Source organism: Notamacropus eugenii, chromosome 7, assembly GCF_028372415.1.
Source record: "Notamacropus eugenii isolate mMacEug1 chromosome 7, mMacEug1.pri_v2, whole genome shotgun sequence".
NCBI lineage: Eukaryota > Metazoa > Chordata > Mammalia > Diprotodontia > Macropodidae > Notamacropus > Notamacropus eugenii.
In genome coordinates this window covers 60,329,508-60,353,329 of record NC_092878.1, presented here as the reverse complement: position 1 = coordinate 60,353,329, position 23,822 = coordinate 60,329,508, and the positions used below count along the sequence as shown (strand labels likewise).

At 39.1% G+C, this 23,822-nt stretch overlaps 2 protein-coding genes across 4 annotated transcripts in view; one reads left to right on the top strand and one right to left on the bottom strand.

Annotated features, from left to right (window-relative positions):
* The window catches only part of ANGEL1 (angel homolog 1), a 112,542-nt gene that overhangs the window by 51,925 nt on the left and 36,795 nt on the right, over positions 1-23,822 (top strand). The window lies entirely within an intron of this gene.
* Positions 1-23,822, bottom strand: part of LRRC74A (leucine rich repeat containing 74A) — a 52,700-nt gene that overhangs the window by 18,816 nt on the left and 10,062 nt on the right. For 2 of the 3 annotated variants that reach the window (XR_011970186.1, XM_072623170.1), the window contains exons 4-11: positions 18,895-19,002; positions 18,198-18,294; positions 17,345-17,394; positions 16,260-16,341; positions 15,996-16,174; positions 14,911-15,105; positions 10,676-10,771; positions 9,724-9,864 (exon numbers count right to left, since the gene is read on the bottom strand). Coding sequence is in view for 2 of the 3 variants with exons in the window: in XM_072623170.1 (XP_072479271.1) it covers positions 9,724-9,864; positions 10,676-10,771; positions 14,911-15,105; positions 15,996-16,174; positions 16,260-16,341; positions 17,345-17,394; positions 18,198-18,294; positions 18,895-19,002 (948 nt within the window). In the remaining variant the exon portion in view is untranslated. The remainder of the gene's footprint in view (positions 1-9,723; positions 9,865-10,675; positions 10,772-14,910; positions 15,106-15,995; positions 16,175-16,259; positions 16,342-17,344; positions 17,395-18,197; positions 18,295-18,894; positions 19,003-23,822) is intronic. The other variant, XM_072623171.1, reaches the window with a different exon arrangement.

Here is a 23,822-nt window from a genome sequence, read left to right as displayed (position 1 = left end):
TGATCATTGTGACCCATCATGAGCTCTCCTCTGAATCCCACCCTACCCTACCCCCAAATTTTGGGTCTATGGTTGCTCATTTATTACTTTTTATATACTGCCTCATTTTCTTGGTTACTGTGTATATTATCTATCTTCACCTATGTTTTAAACATTAAAGGGCAGGGAGAATATCTTATGTTGTTGGATATTTTTTTTGCATTCTTCCCCTAGCACAGCATCTCACCCATGGTATCTACTTAATAAGTTGTTTTTTAACAGGATCAAGAATGGAAGTCTCTTGCAAAATACTGGCTCAAATCCCTCCTTTGACAATTACTAGATATATGACAGGGAAATATCAGCAGGGAAATCACTTCAGTTAGTCAACTAGCATCTATTAAATACATACTATGTGCCAGGCACGCTGCTAAATGCTGTGTGTACAAAGGCAAACACAACAGGAACAGGAGCAACATCAACAATAGTCCCTGCTTTCACAGACCTCACAGTCTCATGAGGGAGACAACATACAATTACATACAAATAAGATAGGTATATACATATATGTAAACACATGTATACACATATGTGTACACACACATACATGTATATGTTTGGAGTAGTCTCAGAAGGAAGATGCTAAGATGTAGAAGGATCGGGAAAAGCTTCTTATAGAATGTTAGACTTTAGCTGAGATTTGAATGAAGCTGGGGGGTAGGAGGAGGAGATAAGGGAAAGCCTCAGTTTCCCTATCTGTAAAATGGAGATAGTAATGTCTGTCTTACTCCCCTCAAAGTTGTGGGACTCGAATGAAATATAATAATAATAAGTGACATTTATATAGTAAATACTTTAATATTTTCAAAGTACTTTTATAAGTTTTATCTCATTTTATCTTCACAAAACTTCTGACAGGTAGATGCTATTACTATCTCCATTTTACAGACAAGGAAACTGAGGCAAAACAGAGGTTAAGTGACTTGTACAAGGTCTACATAACTAGTGTCTGAGGCTAGATTTGAACTCAGGTCTTCCTGATACATTACATATCTCCTTCTACAGTTGATCAATATAAAGTTCTTGGCAAACTTTAAGGCACCATATAAGTGCCAATTGTAATGGGTATTGTAACTGAGTATAGTGGATAGAATATTGGACTTGGAGGTTGATAGACCTGAGCTAAAATCCTACCTCAGACTCTTATTAACTGTGTGGCCTGGGCCACATAACCTCTCAAAACTTTTTTCCTCATTTATAAAATGAGTATAATAATGGTACCTACTTCACAGTGTTCTTGGGGAATCAAATAAGATAACATACGATAAAGCCTTTGGGAAAACTTTAAGCCGCACATAAATGTCAGTTATTATTCTTAGAGTTCATGTAAATCTTGTCTCATAGGACTGAGGGCCTTCAATAGGAGGATGCTAGCCACAGTTCATCCTGCCATCATAGCGCACAATGCTGAGATTCAGGATGCAGAAATTGTACTGTTGAAACTACAACATCCTATAATCATTTAAGGGTTTAAAGCTTTAAGCTTCTTCTAGGGAAATGTAGAGAAGTCCCACTTAGAGATGATAATCTTAATAGAAAGGGACAGAATTAATTACCTCCTAGGCAGACTCAATGACTCTATTTTCCCCCTTAGGCTATCTGAGGATAGCGTTTTGGGAAAGATCCAAATATATACTTCCTTTCCCTCTTTCCTGGCTTGCCATTACAGGTATCTCACTTTAGGGAACAACTGTTATTCTAGAAATATCAGTAAGGTAAAGACTGTTCTGAAGTAGTGCAGTACTGAGGATGGAGAACTGGTTCCCAAGCCATGAAGACCTGAGCTCCGGTCCTATTTCTTACTCATATTAGCTTTGTGATCCTGGGCACATCCCTTAACTTTTCAGGGCTTCCAGATCATAAATTATAGAGAAGATATGGACCAGCATTGGTAGAAAGCATTTCTTCATTTAGGAATTCCCTGTGTCAATGAAGTTACAGCTCTGGGACCCTTCTCTAAAGGCTATTTTACCACTGATCTGTGTTCTCTTTTTAGAGAGATATGTTACCCCTGAAGAAAACAAAAACAGTAGACATGAAAATTTATGGGTAAGGAAAAGGTTAATTTGGTGGTCAGTCCCATGGCATTCTGGGTATGCCACAGTAGAAAAAGAAAACTATTCTTATTATCACTATTGTGCAGCACCTTCAGAGTTTTAGATCATGGTGGAACTACTCTGGATCAAAGATTTCTCTTCCACAATTGATTCTTCTTTTCATTCTATACCTTGTTTGAATCATAGGAATTTATCCTACATACAGAGATTTCTAAGTCCATATCCTTAGCTTCCAGAATTGAGTTCTTTTCCCCTTTTGTCTGGATGTTTTTGATTGATACTTCATGTTGCTTCATGACCCATTCATCTTGATCAGTTTTGAGGAGGGACAGCACAAGAGAAACTCTGAGAAATCATAGAACCACTTGTCTCTTCTCTTAGTAAAGAGGACTGGGGGACTTAAAAGGCTACGGAAGCTAAGGGCCTAAATGCAGCCCTAAGCAGCCAGATTCCTCTCCTTTTGGCCTCACTTTGGTCCCTCTAGATTTTTGTGTGAAAGATATCGCCAAGTTCTTCAGATCTCCTACTTTTAGAATCTTCTTATTTCTTTTCTCTTCCTACTGCTGGTCCCCATCCTCTAACTGTATAATGGCAGCACCTAAGAGAGGGAGGAGGGGTCTTCCATTCTCCCACAAGATGGAATATTATTCTAGTTCCTAGGCTTTTTCATCTCTCTATCCTGGGTTTGTCTCTTTCATCACTGTAGGTCGGTGAACAAACATTTGTTAAGTGCCTACTATGTGCTAGATCCTATGTCAAGCACTGGGGACACAAAGAAAGGTGAAAGACCTTCCCTGCTCTCAAGACATTTACAGTTTAATGAGGGAGATAACATCCAAACAACTATTTACAAGCAAGCTGTATACAAATTTTTTTACATTTTTATGGTGGTTCCCTACTTCCACTCCTAACTCTATTATGTTTTCTTGATGCTGAGACCAAACCAGACGAGTTGGGGGTTAATGGGAGTAGTATAGAAGGTTTGCCAAGCAGCTAGGAGGCACAGTGGATAGAGTACTGAGCCTGGAGTCAGGAAGACTTGAATTCAAATCTGACCTCATACACTTACTAGCTGTGTGACCCTGGGCAAGTGACTTAACCTTGTTTATCTCAGCTTCCTCATCTATAAAATGAGTTGGAGAAGGAAATGACACATTACTCCAGTATCTTTTCAAAAAAACAAAACTAAAAACCAAAAAGCAAACCAACCCAAATGGGGTCAAAAAAGAGTTGGACACAACTGAAAAACAACTCAACCAATAGAAGGTTTATAGTCATCATTGTTAATAGAACTGATCAGCAATACCAGGCACTGCCAGTGGGTGTTGCCATCTAACACACAATGGGAAACAAGCCAGTCCCTAACTTTATCAATTATGTAACTTTGACATCCTGTATTGCTGAGCTCTAGCTCGCTATGTACCATAAAGATCACTTTTCTAGCTTTTCATCTGAAGCTTTAGTTCTTCTACATTGAACAGAATAGCTCTTGTCCACATGCTTGCTGCTTCTTTACAGAGCAAATTTCCTCTCATTTTCAGCTGCCCTCGCCTCACCCATAGGAAGAAAATGCTTCATATCCCAGTAATAGTCTTAACCTTATATTACCTTCTGTTCAACATTACTGGAATGTTGAGTTTGCTTTCCATTGCCTAGTCCTGGATACTGTGGCACAGATATAGATGAATTAGTGACAGGAGACAGAGCTAGGTAGAATGACCTTCTTTACCTGTAACTGCATAATATCCTCATTACTATTAACCTAAGTATAGCTGATATACATATAACAACAGGCTTCTTACATTCATGAGTCAACTCAACAGTCTTGATCATTGTTGTTTCCTGCCTGGAGCAGAGAGGCATCAGGTGTACAGAGAGCTGGGCAAGTCAGAGAAACTTGGGTTCAAGTCCTGCCCATGGCATGTAGTGGCTGTGTAGTAACTTGGTGTAACCTATCAGTATTCCAGGCACTCTCTGAGATGATAAATAGCAGAAAGGGGACCAACTTGCTTTGGCTGAGGGAGTTTCTTTATCTCTATGCCAGTATAACCATAGGTCCAGTTTCACTGAGTCCTATCTTGTTTAGGACAGTTGAATATTCAGTTCATCCTGGGATACAGAGGAACAAATGCTGGACCAAGAATCAGAAGATCCACGATTCTAATACTGACTCTCCCTTTCTACAGATATTCATTGAGCACCTACTATTTTTCAAGTGTTCTAGGGGTGCGAGACATGCAAAGATGAAAGCTGACACAGTCCCTGTCCTCAAGGAGATGAGTATAATACAAGGTAGAAAGTGAAGGAGGAAAAGAGGAGAGACAAGAAAAGTGCCCTAGCAAGATTTGAGGAGGGAAGGAACATTTTCAGCTGTGAGGATTAGGGATCAGGAACTGTTTCACGGAAAGCTTAATGGATTCATTAACCACATATACACAAATGACTTTCACATATACATACATATCCATCCCTAAGAATTCTCCTGAACTCTAGTCCCATATGGCTAGGCTGATGGCTGGGTATTTCCACCTGGATGTCTCATTAGCACCTCAAATTCAACACAGCCAAAACAGACTTTGTCATCCTTCTCCCCAAACCCACATTATCCTCAAGATTTCCCTATATCTGCTAAAGTTATCACCATCCTCTTAGTTACCCAAGTTCACAAGAAAGGAGTCATCTTTAGATCTTCCTTCCCTCTCATTCCTCATAGCCAATCTGTTGCTAAGTCTTGTCAGTTCCACATACGTAATTTTATATATCCATCCCCTTCTCTTTGCGCGTGTGCACACACACACATATACACACATACACACACACACCACTACCACCACCACCAAACAGCACCAACCTCTTACTTGGTTTCTCTGTTTTTAGTTTCAACCCTACCCAATACATCCTTTATATAACTCTTCCCAAGAAACATCTAGCCATATTATTCCCCTGCCCAAAGATCTTTAGTGGCTTCCCACTTTCTATAGTCATACCAAGACTTGTTAAAGACCTTAGCATGAAAAGGCCAAGGTTCCCCACTGCATGCATCCTGGGCTACCTCCAGGTGTCCTGATCCATATTTGGCTACTGGACCCAGATGGCTCTGGAGGAAAAAGTGAGGTTGGTGACTTTGAATCACTTTTCCTCACTTAAATCCAATTCACTTGCATGTCATAGCATCACCAAACTGATACCATGGTCCTCTTCAAGGATGAAGGACAAACAGCAACAGTAGTAACTTTCTATAGGATAAAATAAATATCCTCAGCTTAACATTTAAGGCCCTCCACAAACAGGTCCCAGCTCTTACCTTTTCGCCCAACCTTATCTCATACTATTCTCTTCATACATTCTGTTTTCAGCAAAACTAGACTACTACAAGTTTTTCAAATCTTCCAACTTCATGCATTAGCATAAGCCATTCCCCAAATGTAGAAAACACTTCTTTCTCAACTCTACCTCTCAGAAACCTTAACTTTCTTCAAGACTCAGTTCAGGGGCCACTGTCTCAGTAAACCCCTTTAGGAATCCCTTTAGCAATAGTGTTCCCTCTCTCAATTTACTTTGTATTACAATTATTTTTGTTTATCCTCCCAACAGACTATAAGCTCCTTGAGGGAAGCTCCTTGTTTTTGTTTTTTAAGTGGATGAAGTCTGGTTGTTGTCTGGACCATGACATGTTGTTAAGTGGAAAACCTGTAGTTTGTTCATCAATATGTGTGTTTTAGTGGGTGTGTATGTATGCATGCATATGAAAATGTTTGTTTTGTTGTCCAGCTATTCAGTCATGTCTAATTCTTCAAGATCCTATGGCCCATACCATGGCCGGCACTTCTATTCTCCACTGTCTCGTGAAGTCTGTCCAAGTTCATATTTGCTTCCGTAACACCATCTATCTCATCCTCTGTTGTCCCCTTTTCCTTGTGCCTTCAATATTTTCTAACGTCAGGGTCTTTTCCAATGGATCCCATCTTTTCCTTATGTGGCCAAAGTGTTTAAGTTTCAGCTTCAGTATTTGACATTCTAGTGAATAGCCTGAATTAATTTCTTTAAGTATTGACTGATTTGATTTCCTTCCTGTCCAAAGGACTCTCAAAAGTCTTCTCCAGCAATACAATTCAAAAGCATGAATTCTCTGGTGCTTAGTTTTCCTTATAATCCAAATCTCACAGCTATATATTACTACTGTAAAAACCATAACTTTTATTTTTATGGACCTTTGAAGTCTCTGCTTTTTAGTATGCTGTCCAGATTTGTCATAGTATATATGTCGTAGTATATATACACTATGTATATATTTGCATGTATATAATTGAGACATATATACATATACATTCATATATATGTACATATATGTACATACACACAAGCATATTGGACAGACTGCAAATGGACAAATTGGACTCAGAATTAAACAGGAAGAGGAGAAGACTGGATTTTTAAAAAAATAGAATCTACAGTTTTATTGGCACAGGGAATGGCTAGTAAGGGAATTCCTTTTTACCAATGTAGAAAAATACCTGCCCTGCAACTTAAGGTGTGCTAGGTGTTGGGCACACAAAGCCCTAGAGACACTGAGGGTCACTGAGAAGTTTTGATTAATTTTCCTAGGATTACACAATTAGAAATGGGATTTGAGCCTTGAGTGCTCTAACTCTAAGGACTGCTATTTGTCTGGAATATTATATCACTTCTCCAGGCAACTGGGGAATTGAAAAATTCTTTTAATGCCTTGCAGTTTTTCCATGAACCAAAGGTTTAACTTCTTTTAAAACCAATATTCTTCTAGTGTTATTATATGGCTGTAAACCATGGAACACTATACTCTCTGGAACTGAAATTGAGGATTGCCCAAAGGGCAATCAAGATACAAATAGGTTGTGTAAGCAGGCTGCAAAACATTGCAAACAAGTAATAAAGGTTAGTAGTGCAAAGAACATAGTCTGTTATGGTCCAGTGCAATGATGAGAGAAGGAAAACCATTAAGATAGCCCACATGCTTCATTGGTATCCTTATGATATCAAGAGAAAATAAGGAAAAGCCATAAATGAACTCCACCCCAAAATCCCAAGACCAGATCGATTTATAAATTAATCCTACCAAACATTTAAAGAACAATTAATTCTAGTATTATATAAGCTCTCTGGAAAAAACAGGAAAAGTTGAAGTTCTACCACATTCTCCTTGAATGAGACACAAATATGGTATTGATTCCTAAACCAGGGAGTTGAAACAGAGAGCTAAAACTATAGACCAATATCCCAAAAGAATATTGATGCAAAAGTTTAAATAAAATATTAGCAAGGAAACTGGATTATAATATCACAAAGATCATACACACAAAGATCTATAATAGGAATTATAGGGTTGGTTCAATATGAGGAAAATTATAAACATATTTAACCATTTAAATAACAGAAACAACAAAAACTGCATGATTACATCAATACATTAAGAAAAAGTTTTTATCCATTCCTGTTAAAATAATACTGGAAATAATAGGAATAAATGGAACCTTCCTTAAAAAACAAATTCATATCTAAAATGAAAAAAAACCTAGCATTATCTGTTATAAGAATAAGTGAGAAGCCTTTTCAGTAAGACCAGGGGCAAAGGAAGGATGTCCATTATCAGCATCACTCTTCAATATTGTACAAGGAATACCAGTTATAGCAATTAGACAAGAAAAACTGAAGTAATAAGCATAGGCAATAAGGATAAAATTGTTATTTTGGTTTACTTAAAGAAATGATGGTTCATTTAAAGAATATTGCAGAGTTAACTAAAAAACTAAGTGAAACAAAACTTTTGACAAAGGACAAAATAGACCCAAATACAACAACTTCAGCAAAACTTCAGGATGTAAAAGAAACCCCCATAAATTATTAGTATTTCTGTATATTACCAACAAAATCCAGCAGAAAGAGATAGAAGGAGAAATTCCCTTTAAAGTAAATGCAGACAATATAAAGTACTTGGGAGTCTGTCTGCTAAGACACTCACAGGAACCGTATGAAGATACAAATCCATTCTTTTACAAAAAAGATAGGTCCAAATAATTGGAGAAATATTAATTGTTCATGGATTAAATGAGTCAATATAATAAAAATGACAATACTACCTAAATTAATTTACTTATTCAGTGCTGTACGAATCAAACTATCAAAGGGCAGCTTTGTAGAGGTAGAAAAAATAATAGCAAAATTCATGGAATGAAAAGGTCGAGAATATAAAGGGAAATAATGAAAAAAAAATTGGGAAGGAAGGAAGCCTAGAAGTTTCAGATCTTAAATATACTGCAAAAGTATAATTATCAAAACAATTTGCTACTGAGTAAGAAATAGAGAGTTTTATTGGGGATCAGTTAGCTATACAATATATAGAAGTAGCCTAGAGTTTGATAAATCCAAAGATCCCATTGGGGCAAGAACTTATTGTTCAGCAAAAACTATTGGAAGAACTTCAAAGTAGCCTGGTAGAAATCAGAGTGAGACCAACATCTCACATGATTTACTAAGATGAACTCCATATGGCTACATGATTTATACATAAAATGTGACATCATGAAAAAATTACAAACCATACAAGAAATTAACATGTCAGATCTATGTATAGAAGAAGAGTTCATGACTAAAAGAGAAATAAAGCAGTTCACAGGAGCTAAATAGACAATTTTGATTATATACAATTTAAAAGTTTTTGTAAAACAAAATCAATGCATCTAACATTAGAAGAGAATCAGGAACTTGGAAAAAAATTTTGCAGCAAGTTTCTCTGATAAAAGTCACATTTCCATGATACATCAGGAACTGATACGTATCAGTTTTCAGAAGAATAAATCCAAATTATCCATTGGTATATCAAAAATGCTCTAAATCATTAATAATTAGAGAAATACAAATTAAGAAAATTCTGAGGTGTGATCTCACTCATTTGATTGGGCAAATTCCAAGGCCTCGTGAGGAAACATGCTATCTATCTCAAACTGGAGTCCAGTTAGAAACTGGATTGAAACATATTTTCTTTCCTTTTTTTTGGACAAGGCTAACTGGAATTTGTTTTACTTGAAACTATATACTTGTAATGGGTTTTGTTTTTCTTGCCTACTCAATGGGTGGAGAAGGGGAGACAGAAGGAATTTAATTCAGATACAATTGAACTTATAAAACAAAGAAAATCAGGAAGGTTGGGCATGAAGGATTGCAACTGCATCTTTGAACAGAATGTTCATAATAATGAGGTCGAAGATGTATTTATGTGCCTTGCACATAAAAAGCATTTAAAAATAGATGTTTGTTTAATTGAACTAAATTGAATTGAAGAGATGGAACTTGCCAGCATAGATTATGGTAAGCACAGGGTAATGGGAGACTCCACCTTTAACTTCTCAAGACTTTCCAAAGTCATTCCCAGTTGTTCTTCTTCTTGGTGAATGATGAGGCCTTATACAATAATGTCATAGCCTAGGAGAATATTCCATTTCCTTAAAGGAAGACCAAGTTGCATTTTTTTTAGGAGGGTAGAGGAACAGCCCTAGTGTGTCCTAGGAAGCTGAACTGGGGTTGAAGGCAAGATTTTCTCTTTTGCCAGAGGGCCCAGTAGGCAAAAGAAAGAAGGAAGAGGAGTGCTTACCTTTATCACCTTTAACGCAGCTGATGATATAACCTGCTTGCTGATAGTGCCTGCTACTTCACCATAGATCACATCTAACTCAGGATGAACAAAGAAGACTCCGTCTAGGTGTTTCACAAATCCTTCAGTCACCAACACATTCTGATGGAGGAGGAAGAAGAAAGGATATACAGATCACAGAAAAGCACTGTAGGAAAAGAAGTTCTGGTCCAGGGATAGGTTCTCTTCCTAACTTTGATCATTGGTTTGGTATTCTATCACATTAGTATCCTATACTGAAATATATTGTTCATTACTACCAGTTACCACCACATATGGTCATGTATTGTAATGCAATCCTAATTGTACTCCTAAATTGTGTGTGTGTGTATATGATATTGGAAGCAATGTCTTGACAATGACATTTTAGCAAACATGTAGGAACTTGCTGCATTCAAGCTCATGTCCTTGTCCTCGGCTTTAGTAGGGCATGGAGGTGACATGGAGTTTTTAATGCTCATAAGCTCTGGCAAATGCTACCAATTTGTGTGTGTGTATACATATATACATATATGTATACATATGTAAATGTATACATATACATACATTGGTAGAGGGAGTTTGCTAGCAGTTCCCTTTGCTAATGAAATCACAAGTCTGGGCTCTCCCAAATACATTTAAATCCAAGATGGCTAGAGGACTGGATCAAGTGTCAAGAGATCTGAGTTCACACTACCAAGTTATAGGGCTTTGAGCCAATCAGTTCACTTCTTTGGGTTCTCTTTACCTTATCTGTAAATATTGATAGCTATTTTGCTTACTTTACTGGATTTACACAGAGTCCATCAAGATGATATACCTGAAATTATTTTGGAAAAAAAGTGGGGAGACCTGCAGTGCTACTCAAATCCCATTATATAGGTAACTCCCTACTCTTGTCAATATGTTAGCCTGGGCTGGTAGGGTCACCTACTGAGATGTCGATCTCCTCCAACCTGCTTTTGGGGTTCCTCTTGACAGACAAGACCAGTGACAGTGCCCCCTCCACAGTCACAGGATTTTGGGACATCTGGAGGAGAAATGAAACAGGAGAAGGCTGGAGTTAGAGAAAGATTCATCATTCATTCATCTAACACACTTTTATTAAAATATAATACAGTTTAGAATGAGAAAAGTGAATAGGAAATGTCAAATAGAATCATGAGAGACCAAAAAGTGAGAGATTCCTCTCAAGCTGGAGGGAATCATTGAAGGAGGCAGCTCTTGAAATAGACCTTAAAGGAAAGGTTTTCAAAAGACTGAGATGAAAAGAGTATGTGTATCACACATAAGATATGGTGTCTGTGTGAATGCAAAGATTCAGAAGAGGGCAAGATGAAGATGGAAAATGCAGGAAGGGGAAAAAATGCTGAAAAAGTGGTTTTACATTAATCTGGTCTCCTTAGCTATGGATGTCTTTTCAAGGTTAAGCTTGCTTGGTTTAGTCTGTGGTGTACACTTTTTCATCAGTACTTTTCTATATGGACATTTTGGTGTTGAAAAAGGCAACAAAAGGAGCATTTATGAAGGGAATACTGATAAAAATCTGCTTGAGGAGAAACACAGTCCCTTCAATAAAAATGCCTGAGAAACAGACTGTTCTGAAGACCTGAGAGGAAGCTCTTCCGGTAAATGCCCTTAGAGGACCTCTCTGAAGGCAGAGCACTGACTGAGTTAAAGATGGCTGCAAGGTAATGTGGTCCACTGGCTCATTTTTGGTTGTGGTTGTTCAGTCATTTCAGTTGTTTCAGACTCTTCATGATCCCATTTGGAGTTTTCTCGGCAAAGATACTGGAGTGGTTTGCCATTTCCTTCTCCAATTCATTTTACAGATGAAAAAACTGAGGTAATGAGGGTTAAGTGACATGATTTGAGTCACACAGCTAGTTAAGTATCTGAGGTGAGATTTAAATTCATGAAGATGAATCTTTTTGATTTCAGGCCCAGCACTCTATCCACTGCTTCCATCAGCTCATTTACATATGGACTATTTTCAAAGTTTTGAAGGTTACAACTGAGAAATTAGGGATACTAGGAATTGTTTTTGGCATGGATTATGCCATTTAAATAAATGAGAATTATTAGAGGCATATGTAGCAGAAAGGTAAGTTCCACATCATAAGTTAGAGATGGATCACTGCTTATGAGGAAGTCCTGATTGGAGGCATTGTGAATCATGGGAGAAGAGGTAGGAAACTACCAGACAAAGAAAAACACAGGTGAATAAGTTAATCACAGAAGGAATCTGGAACAAAAGACCCTGAAAATATAGAAGGTAACAAGAAGTGAAGTGATACACAGTCTTTGCAGTTGTTTTTCTGGGAGTCATTCTGATTGGAAGAAAGATATTACTCTACTGAAAGCTGACTGGCTGTAGAAAAAATGAGTTAGCTGAGAGTGCTGACTAAAGCTAAACAGGATCTGTAGCTGCTGGAATATGATTAGAGAACTGAATCCTGCTGCAGCGTGGAAAGCTGGATTTATTGTTATCTACAATTGCCTGTAACCTGAAAGAGGGGAAACGTTTCAGGGGTGCCTATGTTTACCTTTACTGCCCTCTATAGCTAAAGTGGGGGTGGAGGGAAGAGAAAGGGCAAGAGGCTTTGTTGCTGCTTTGATTGTAGCTGATATATTTTTGCTAAAAGAACCCAACACTTTCCCAACACCCTGACAAGGGTGTCTGTATACTAAAAGTGTTTGATGCTGCTTCACAAGCCCCAAAGTAGCAGAAAAGCCATCTTGACCAACAGAAGAACTATGAGGAACAGAAGGAAGCAAATAGCAAAGAAGCAAGTGACACATAGCACAGACTATTCTCTAAAGAGATAAAAGATGCTGGAGTCTGCCAACCAGAGTCATGAGTTATCTGGGCATGTGGATTTCTCTGATCATGTGCTTCTCTGCTAGGTTGTGTATGTGCATTTCTGGCATTTTATGCATTGGTGGGATAGTATGCCCCAAAATTATAACTATATTGTTATATTTTAATTATTCCTACTTTTTTCTTTTATCAATTAATGGTAATAATTATTCTGGCTTTCGCCTTCTTTTGAATAAATTCTTGGAGTAATTTCTTTGGTCTTTTCTTGAGTAAAGGTTATGTTTATTTCCCCTATCGCCTTAGTAACCACTTTATTTCTGAGTTAGTGGTTTCACTGTGAATGGTTTTATATAAAGCACACCAGTGGGGACTTAGGAGTTAAGGTGGTAAGTCCTAGGAATGTATCTTCCTTATGTGAAGGTTATCCCTAGGACCCTGAAAGTTTGCATTGTAGAAGTATGGTTGAGAATGTGATCAGTTCCACCCCTCTATAGGAAAACCCTCACACTTGTCAATGTGAAGCCAGACTGGGGGGAGTGAGCCAGCTGAGAGAGAGAGAGAGAGAGAGAGAGAGACAGAGAGAGAGAGAGAGAGAGAGAGAGAGAGAGAGAGAGAGAGAGAGAGAGAGAGAAGGTACAAGTTTCATGGAACATCACATCTTTGGGGGGGCATTGACATCACAAGGGTGATGACTTAACTTGTGCACGTGGGTAAAACACCTCTTATCTGTCCATTGATCTGGTTTCATGCCCTAGCTCAGGTAAAATTATTCTAGTTGAGCTAATCTCTCAGCTTCAGGTCTATACTGTCTACCCAGTCTGATAGAAATCTTCTAATTCACAAAATTCTAACTTCTGATCAGGGGGTTCCATTCTCCCCTTTCCTCCTTTCTCCTCCTTTCCTCTACCTTTTATCTTTTTCTAGCAGTCAGAAAAGCTTACGCATTATAAATTAGCTTACACAAGACAAGCCACTTACACAGGCTGCACAGATGAATTTTTTTTTTTGTCTATGGCAAAGAAGCATCTGCACAGTTCCCAGTAAGAAACAGCCTAGCACTCAGATGTCAGAACTTGAGCCTGAGCTCTTTTCCTTGCTACTACTCTCCAATGAGTGGGAGGAGCCACCTCAGATGACACTCAGGTATGCATTAGCCAGCAGATTCTGAGGCTAAATTTCCTCTCAGGCAAGTTGTTCTCACGGTGACTTGTCTGACTAGACCCAAGTCCTTAGCTCACTCCTGTAATGATGGCTTGAATAAACAAGGAGAGGCTCCCTAGAATTCTTCATTCTCTGGGGAACCATGAATATGTCACAGAGAACTTTCCCCCTTTGTGGTTGGATCCGCTCAAAATTCACACAAGAGTTAGGGTACTTGATTCTACTGTTAACCAGTGCACAGAAGGTAGGCTGATTCCCTGGCTCTAGCTTAGCTTGCGATCCATGAAATACATCATAATAATACTGTAAGCTGCTTGGGCATGCCTAGAAACAATGCGCCCAGCTTGACATTCCCTGGAAGTGACGAGATTCTGCCATGGCTTTCTCAGGTTTTAACATGTGTCTGTCATTACACTCCTCAGGCTGAAATTTTGGACACCTGCCCAAAGGGCAGTTGGCACATGCTTCCCTGCACCAACACAGGCAAATTTTTCAGTGGTGCAACACTAGGAAGGGGTGGTCAGGAGTTTGCCTCAGGACGCCAAATTTAGCTAGACTTACAGTCCTTATGGACCACAGAAATAACAAAGTTTACTTAGCAACTACTTGACAAGAATAATTAGCTAAAATAATAATAGCTACAATTTACCCACTGATTTAAGGTTGATAGAGTGCTTTACATATGTTATCTCATTTGATTCTCACAACAACTCTGAGAGGGAGGTGGTATTATAATTTTCATTCTGCAGATGAGGAAACAGGCTGAGAGAACGATTTACCTAGGTCTTGCAGCTAGCAAGTTATCTGAGGCAAGATTTGAAATCTGTCTTCCTGACTCTAAGTCTGGTCTCTTATCCACTAACAGGAAGTATCACATGATACGCTGGACTGAGTTCCTTCCTCTCTTCCTAGACTGACCTTCCTAGTAGCAGCTTTCAGCCTGTGCCTCAGGGTTTCTCGTTTGCTTCTCTCCCCTCCAACTGAATATACATTTTCTGTTACTTGTCCTGGATGTGATTGGTGGTATTTTCCCCAAGGGCAAACATTCCTCCATATGGCTTTGGCCCATGGATTGTGAGGCATGTCTAACCTTGACCTTCCTGAAGTGATATCACAGATATCGCTGATTTCTAGTTAATGACCTCAGATCTCATTTATTTGTGCCCATCTAGTTCAGAAAAATTTACCTTTAAAATTCTGAGGGTTTCATTGAGCTCTAGTCCCTTGCCCAGCTTGATGGCCCCTTCATTATTCAGGTGGTTGCTGCTGATATCCAGGTAGGCCAGAGTAGAGTTGACTTTGAGTGCCTCCCCCAGGGCCTGAGCCCCTTCATTACCAAAGCCATTCCAAGAAACGTCCAAAGTCTTCAGTGTAATGTTGACCTCCAGGGAAAGGGCAGAAAAGCATAGGAATAAAGGTTGTATATAGCACATCAATTGATGAGTACTGGTTTATATCTCCTTCTCCATAATCATCTACCCCACTTCAATAAGATCCCATAGTAATCAGAGGGATACAACCAGGAAGAATCTCTGGATCCACCCTTCTTGTATCCCAACTATGAGCTTAGCCAATCCCTGATGGTTGCTGTGAATTGTTTTTCTGAGACTGACTCAACATCATTGCCTGGGCCTCCATCAGAGTGAGTTTCATCAGGGATGCATTTCTAATACACGAGGCCTTGAACTAAATGGCAAATATACTTACCATTTATGTCTTTACTGCTTATCTGAGAAGCAGCATACTGATGGAGGCTGTTAGCACACCAGGGAAGGCAATGCATTGGAACAACAGAGATGGGAAGAGAATAAATACGGCAATTTGCCTTCAGAGAGTGCCACAGGTTTTTTGCCCTCACAGAGGTTGCTTGTGAATATATATTTGTGGGAGGCTTGATCCAGTGCTTTGCCATTGTACGGGAGAATGAACTATTACAATTTTCCAGTGATACAGAGTATTATAGTATAAGGTAAAAAGGAAAGGGGAAAGGACCTGCCTTTTTTCTACCAGTGTCTGTGTGTTCCCTTGGTGTACTGAGCTCTAATAGGAGGCAGTTAAGGGAGTCAAGCTTGTGGGTTTACCCCTCAGAATACTTTGTGATTATTTGCTTACCAGAATCTGGACACAGTTAATATGGTTAGTGAATGGTCTACAATGACTATGCATTCAGACTGAGTGGAAACTAGGCATCTGACAGAACTAGGGGATATCTACTAGGGGTTGGGGGCACAACAGAGACCTAGTATAATGACAACTGTCCAGTCTCAGGTACCTGAGAAGAGCAAAGAAAGTGATGATGATGATGATGATGATGATACAGGACTGGGAGATGCACTGGGCACCACCATCTGGGAGAGCACCTTACCCGGAGACTGTTACACAATGACACTGCCCCCTTCAAGGTCAGTTGGTTCCAGCTGAGGTCCAATGTCTGCAGTCCTTCATTGAGGACTGAGGATAAGAAGATTATTTTAGCATGAAACAAATCCAACAATATTGCATTTCCAAGTTACCATGCTCTATATAATGGTATTACCCAGCATATGTCCCAACTGTTCTCCTCCCTTCTCAGAAAATGCATTGTGGCTGAGGTCCAGGACCTTGATTCGGTAATTAGACTGGGAAAAGAAATAGTAGAGAGAAGGTTATTTTCCTTTTTCTGTCTGTCTGTCATCTTTCTTTCCTTTCTTTCTTTCTTTCTTTCTTTCTTTCTTTCTTTCTTTCTTTCTTTCTTTCTTTCTTTCTTTCTTTCTTCTTCTTTTTCTTTCTTTCTTTCTTTCTTTCTTTCTTTCTTTCTTTCTTTCTTTCTTTTTTCACCTTTTATCTACTTAAGGGAAAGGAAAGGATGTTACAGAGTGATCTCAGATGTTGCTCATTTAAAAAAATTATCTCCTCATTTTATGTAAAACAATTTAAAAATTCATTTCTTCAAACTGAGTTCCAAATTTTCCCTCCTCTTCCTCTCATCATTGAGAAGGTAAACAATTATATATGTGCAGTCATGCAAAACACATTTCTATATTAGTCATTCCTATTTAATGAATGATGGCTGGTAGAAGAATTAAGCGCTTCTAGGAAGGTACTATTGTTTGACTTTACCCAAAGATGGAAGGGAGTGGAGATAACACAATGACTACCTTCCCTAAAACCAGGCCAGTGGGATTTACTCTCTTGCTTAGCAGCTGCCTAGCTCTACCAATGATATTCATGGCTTGGCTTGCATAGATTAGTCATTAAATAAACACTGAATAAAACTTATCCATCCATTCATTGATTGGTTCAACCAACCAACATTCAATGCCCAGTGGATGCACTGTACTAGATGCCAGGGAAGATGGAAAGATAAGCAAAATATACTTCCTGCCCTCAAGGACTTCATAATATAATAGAATGATTAGACATGTTGGCAGATAAATCTAATGATAGTTAGAAGATGCTAAGTACATAGGAGGGCTCCAAAAGAAGATGAGATCAGCTGGTAAGTAGTAGAGCTAAAATTAGAAGTTGTCTTCCTCTCCAAAACCACTGTGCTGTGTTGCCTCTTAGATAGCCGTGGAAAGGGGACAGGTGGTAGGGTGTAGGAGAAGAGGCAGAAATTTGAGTAGCTACCTAATTTCTTACCATAAGTGCATTGCAGAACATCTGGGCTGTTTCATCTTTGAAGTCATTCCCTGCAATGAAGACGTTGCATTGATGGAATTCATTGGGTCTCTAATGTCCCCCCACTTTCCTCTTCTGGTCTCCCTCCCCAACATCTCCTGTGACCCCCTTTCTATAACACTTCCCACAACCATCATCTCCTGCTCCTGCAAGCAGCTTCCTTATTTCATTGGGGATGACAACATCAAGAGTGGAGTTAGGGAGTGGAGAAGAGTAATGCTGAAAAAAGAGACAGAAATAAGGCGGTTCCAGATGATCAACACTGTCCTTTCTCTTCCCCCTCTATCCCCACTTGGGGTATTCTGGGAGCACCATGGGGTGGTGCACCTCACTCTACCCTTCAAAAGGGCAGCATTGGTTCCACATCTGGGTCCCACCTGAAACCACTGAAACGTGCTCAGCCTTTGGCTTTTTGAAGAAGGGAATTTCAGTTGCTAGATTTGTCTCTGTCAAACAATCTTTGGTTGATTCTTTTTCACAGTGCTGATGGACTTTGGAATGTATGGGGGTAGGGGAATACCAGGTCCCCACAGCCAGGCACATTTGTCTTTCTCCTCCCTTTTCAATTTCTTTTTGTGTGTTGTCATCCTGTATTAGGATGTAAGTTCCTTTAGAGCAGGGGTGGTCTTTCTACTTTTGTTTGCATTCACAGCACTTAGAATAGAGCTTAGCACGTAGTAGGTGCTTAATAAATGCTTGGTGACTGACTACCGACCAACTGCTTTGTCATATAGGAGCACAGAGGGTTCAAAAACCTACTGTCTCTTTTCATCCTTTGCTTCCCCCCACCTCCAACCCTGATCTTGAACTTCACCTGAAAGTTGAATTGACCAGAGTGCAGAAGTATTTTCTAAGAGAAAATCTGTGATAATTTTGGCCCCTGGAGAATCCAAGTGATTGTTGGAGACATTCTAAAAGGCAAAACAAATAACAATGAGAAAAATGCTGCAGATTGCCACTTTCACTAACACATGCAGTGTGATGAAAAAGAGAACATCAGAAGACCTGTGTTCTGAGTTTGCTGTGTAATCTTGACCAGATCTTTTGACCTCTCTGAGCTTCAGTTTAATCATCTGCAAAAATGATCTTCCCTTCAAATCCGACAATCTTATGAAGGTGATCAGAATATTTTTTTTTTATCTGAGATCTGTAAGGAGGAGATGGAAGCTAAGAGAATCTTTCAGAAATAAAAAATGCTTTTTTAAAAAATTATTCATCTCTCTTTGATGACTCTGAAAGATTTTTCAACAGGGAAATGGACAATGAAGTCAAGACACCCCTGAATGGCCCCTGAAGTCTGGGCAGGAAATGCTTGTCGGAGCATTCCACTGGAAAACAGGACAAGAACTCCATGGATTTTCTCTTGTACATCAAGCCCTAACTTGAATATGCCCTCCAAAGGAGAGGAGCCAATGGTGGGTTGTGGGAGCCATAACTGCTATGGCCTGCTCTGTATTGGATTTTGAAGCCTGGGTTCAGATAGAGGAGAAACTGAAAGGAGGACAGTGTACCAGTTCTTGAATATAGTAGTTCTCATGCAGCATCTGCATCAGGGCCAAGGCACCTTCTTCCAGAATCCAATTGTCTTCTAATTCCAGACGGGTGATAGTTGTGTTGGACTTGGGCCACCATGTGAGAAAGGACAAAGAAAAAGAATCAGTAGCATTGCCCATTCCCCAAGCACAACCAGAACTCAACTCTATACTTGAACCTTCTGTTCACATCTGATGCAACTTAATAAGAGCATGAACTTTTTGAAGAGAAGAGGGAAGAGATAGAGAACATGTATTGAAATCTCACACTCTTCATGTGACCTTGGACAATTCATTTTTTACTTCTCTAGGCTTCTGATTGTTCATCTATAAAGTGAGAAGGCTGGACTAGGTAGTCTCTGAGGCCCCTTCCAGCTCTCATCCTCTGAGGCAGCTAAGGAATATGGTAGAGGGTGTGCCAGACTTGGAGTCAAAAGCCCTAAGTTCAAATTCTACCTCAGATACTTGAGTATTCCATGACCCTGGGCAAGTTGTTTAACTTTTTTCAGCTTCAAGTTTCCCCCTCTGTAAAAAGGATTTAGTAATAACATCTAACTTGAGGATTTGTTGTGAAGATAAAATGAAGTCTTATATTTAAAGTACTTTGCAAACTTTAAGACATTACATAAATATTAGCTATTATTTATTAATATTAACTATATGAGCTATGAATAATATGGAGAATCCTTCGGTGATATTTCCATATTATGGTAATAATGGCAATAATATGGTAATATTTCCATATACACAGTAGAAGTCTGGTTAGACTTATATATGGGATCCTCTATTGAAAAAGATGGGAATATTTGCAGTAATGGGGCCCTATGAATACAGAACATTGTACACACCATTATATTCTATTGACACATTGGTGAGTTGTGCTCAAGTGCTTCTACATACATGCACGCACGCACACACACACACACACACACACACACACACACCCTTTTTTATTCTTTGTGACAATGGATAGCTTTTAGGGAATGTGACGGAGAAGAATATATCCAGAAAAGAAGATGAGATAAAAACAAAAGTGATCAATAACTTTTTTTTAAAGAAAGGGTATGAGGAGAATTTGAAGAGTGTTTGCAAGAGTTCCTAAAGTGATTAAAAGAACTTGGAGAAGAGACTACTCAAGGGATTACCTATTAATCATTTACCTGTTTTAGTTTCTTCATTTATAAAATGGGTATAATTATACTTGTACCATGTATTTCACATGGTTGCTATGGGAATCTGGAGAAATGCTGTATATGAAATCTCCATGTAATTAATCATAAATTTAATCATAAAAAAGCATCAATGGACCCATGACCTTATTGATATGAGCACTCTATCCACTAGTATAGATAGTGACATATCTGCTTTTTCATCCTGCCCAATCCTTGTATATATCCTCCCACAAATTCTCCATAGAGAATCTACCCAAAGCTCTGAAGGCCTTCCTCGAGGTCTTTTAATATTTTATGGGTACCATGGTAGGACTCAGGTTGTCCATGTGTTATGTTCTAGATGTGTGACCAGTCCACTGCCTTTTCTGGAGAAGCATTTCCTTATGTTACTTCTTGTGTGGAAAGCATCATCAGTAATACATGACAGCCCACTCATATCTACCATGTATGCTCTCCCTTAACCTTCATGGTAACCACAATTTTGAATATTCAGAATTCATAGTGTTCCAGGATTTGTAGCCATTAAAAAGTTGCCAGGAAAATCTTTTTTTGGTCCACACCTATGGTTTCATTCATGTACGGAACTCTACCTTTAATTAATGCTAATCAGTATTTTGCAACTTATGATTTTAGAGAACAGTCTGAATGACTTGTCCAGGTTCACCCAGCCAGTAAGTGTCAGAAGTGGGATAGGAACCTAGGTCATCCTGATTCCAGAGTCAATTCTCTATCCACCCCACCATGCAAGGAGAATACAGATGTCTAAGTGAGGGGGGTTTGACTCAGAGAACAGCTTGAAATCATTAAAAATGGGTAAAGTTTGTCATATACAATCTAGCTTTCTTTCTTTCTCTGCTTTAATTTTTGGACTAGATCATAGTCAGTCTGTAGTGACTAAGATATATGTATTTACATGAATATTATATATGCATATATATGCATACACATATAGATATAGATATACACTCATAAGATAGATCAGTATTCAATTTGTTGACTATTCAATAGCTGTGACCATGAAAGTCATGGTTGGGGCAATAGATACTTAGTCATCACTTTACTTTTCCTGCATGGATTATTAGGCAGTTCTCTTTTTAACGTTCATAGATCTCACTGAAGAGATCCTTTGGTATTCTGGGACTTGCAGAGTGTCATTCATAAATAGGAGTATCTAGAGGGCCCCCCCCCCTCTTTTTTCATTCAGGCTCTTTACTAGACATCCTCCAAGTAAATGATGAGCATCTTTGGTAACCCTATATTCCTCTCTCTTATGTCTCATTCAGTATTGATGTAGTATAGAACAAATCTTTTTATCCTTCCCAGGTCATGGTTCTCTGCCCTCCATTTTAGCCCCTTGGATCTCCTTGAATGTTTTAGAAAGTAGTCCTTGGTAATTTGAATCCACTTACCTAACTGGCCCTGACTCATGAGTATGAGAGACAATTGGGAAGAGAAGAAGAGACTCTTTCTTGCTTCTTGTGAGATAGGAGGAAGCTTCATAAAGGAGGAGGGCACACCATCTGGGTACTGGGTAAGAGAGGACAACAAACTATGCAAGTCAACCAACCCAACTTGGAACCTGGGGTGGAGACCTGCTTGGAAAATATGAAAGAGCAGTGTATTCCTGCTCACTGGACAGCTTTCTTTGAGGACTGAGTTCAGAAGAAACTCTTCTGAGAGTAAGGGAGTAAGGGAGAAGTCCAAGGGGAGTGTCACTGTTTGGCACTGCAGGAAAGTAGGATTCAGGGAGGCCAAGAGTCCCCAGTCAAGGCAAAGGAGTTTTGGATTATACACAGCAGCTATGGGATAGGCTTCTAAGGGAAGACTTTACTTGAGGGACTTTAATACAGGGATATTTTGAGCTGAGAACTGCAGAAGATACTGCTGGGCACTATTTACTGGAAGATTACAGGCAGAATAGAGTTACATTATGCATGACAACCAGAGTCTGTAGGCAAGTGCCACGATTTTCCATGAGCTCTGTTTTGTGAACCTTATTTGTTTTCTTTACCCTGTGTTAATGAGACTGCCTGATATCCACTTCCTCTGTTATCTAGACTGAAACACCTTAAGTCTATAAAGGGTCAGTATTCTTTTCACCTAGGTATCTTTTCCAGTAATGATCACTAGATCATCTAGCAGGCAGAACTTCACTGAATAAACACATATGTGGTATGTGTGTGTGTGTGTGTGTATGTGTGTGTGTAAGAGAGACAGACAGAGAGATACAGGGAGACAGGAGAGGGAGAGGAAGAAAGAAAGAAAGAGAGGAGAGAGAGAGAGAGGGAAGGACAGAGAGACAGAGAGAGAGAGAGAGAGAGAGAGAGAGAGAGAGAGAGAGAGAGAGAGAGAGAGTATTTAATGAGGACTACAAAGCATGTAGACTATCTAGTGAAATTCCTAATTCATTTCATTTATTAAGTACATGTGCCAGGTCCTGCACTAGGTGCTGGGGATATAAAGACCAACAGAGTCATTTGGGCTGGTTGGCACAATGGATAGAGTTCTGAGTCTTGAGTCAGGAAGAAATGAGTTCAAATTCAGCTTCAAGTATTTATTAGCTATGCAACCCAGGGCAAGTCACTTAACCTTTAACTGCCTCAGTTTCTTCAAGTCATAAAATAGGGATAATTAACAGCAGCTATCTCCCAGGATCGTTGTGAGGATTAAATGAGATAATTTTTTATTAAGTTACTTTAAATATATAATAAGAAAAAAACATGTTATAAACTTAAATACTAAAACTTAAATTTAAAAATCACCTAGCATAATGCTTGGAACATAGTAGGTACTGTACATGGATGATTATCCCCTTTTACCCCCTTCCTCATCCTAAAATATAAGGCACATAATTATTTCTGAATAGAGGACGGCAGTAGATAGCCTTCTGGGGCCTGGTAGTGCCTATTTATTGATTGACAGATTAGTTAACTGACTTTGACTACCACTGTGGGGATGGGCAGAGAAAGAGTTGTCAGTACAATCAGTTTCCTGTCATACTCATACTTAGTTGTTCTCCTAAACATCAGTTCCATTCAATTCAACAAACATTTATTAAGCACATACTATGTGTAAGGCACTAGAGATATGAAGGCAAGGACAAAAACAAAACAAAAACAAAGCAACAGTCCCTGATCTCAAGGAACTGATATTACACATTTTCCTCAGGTACATCCGGGCTGCACTTGGCACCCAATGAACCAGTCCTAGAACTCTTGAACAAAAGGACAGTGAGCAAGATTATCGGTCATGAATAGCACGAAGAAATCCCAGTGCAAAAAATCTATCGTAATTACCCTCATAATACTCAGTCCTATATGTTCCACAGAACTCAGTATAAACATAATATGCTGAACAGGATGAGAAGCATGGATGGATTGAATTTGGCACAACTGGTGGAGGAAATATCTACACGGATGTGATCAGAGATCCATCAAAGTCTTTTCCTTTCCTTCTCATTCTCCTCCTCCTCCTCTCCTCTCCTTTCTTCGTCTTTGAGACTGAGTCTTTCTATCTTGTCTAGGCTGGAAGCTGGGTTGGTTTATGCCTCCTTATATAGACTAATCCCCTCTCCCCAACCAGGGGCGTCCTGTATTAGTGCTAGACTTAGAGAAGACACTCACTTGTCTTAGCCCACTGCAGCTCAGCATTCCTCAATTCAAGTGATGCATAGGATTATAGGTGTGCACTACCCAAGCCAAGACATCAAAGTACTTTTAAAGTATCGAATAAAAG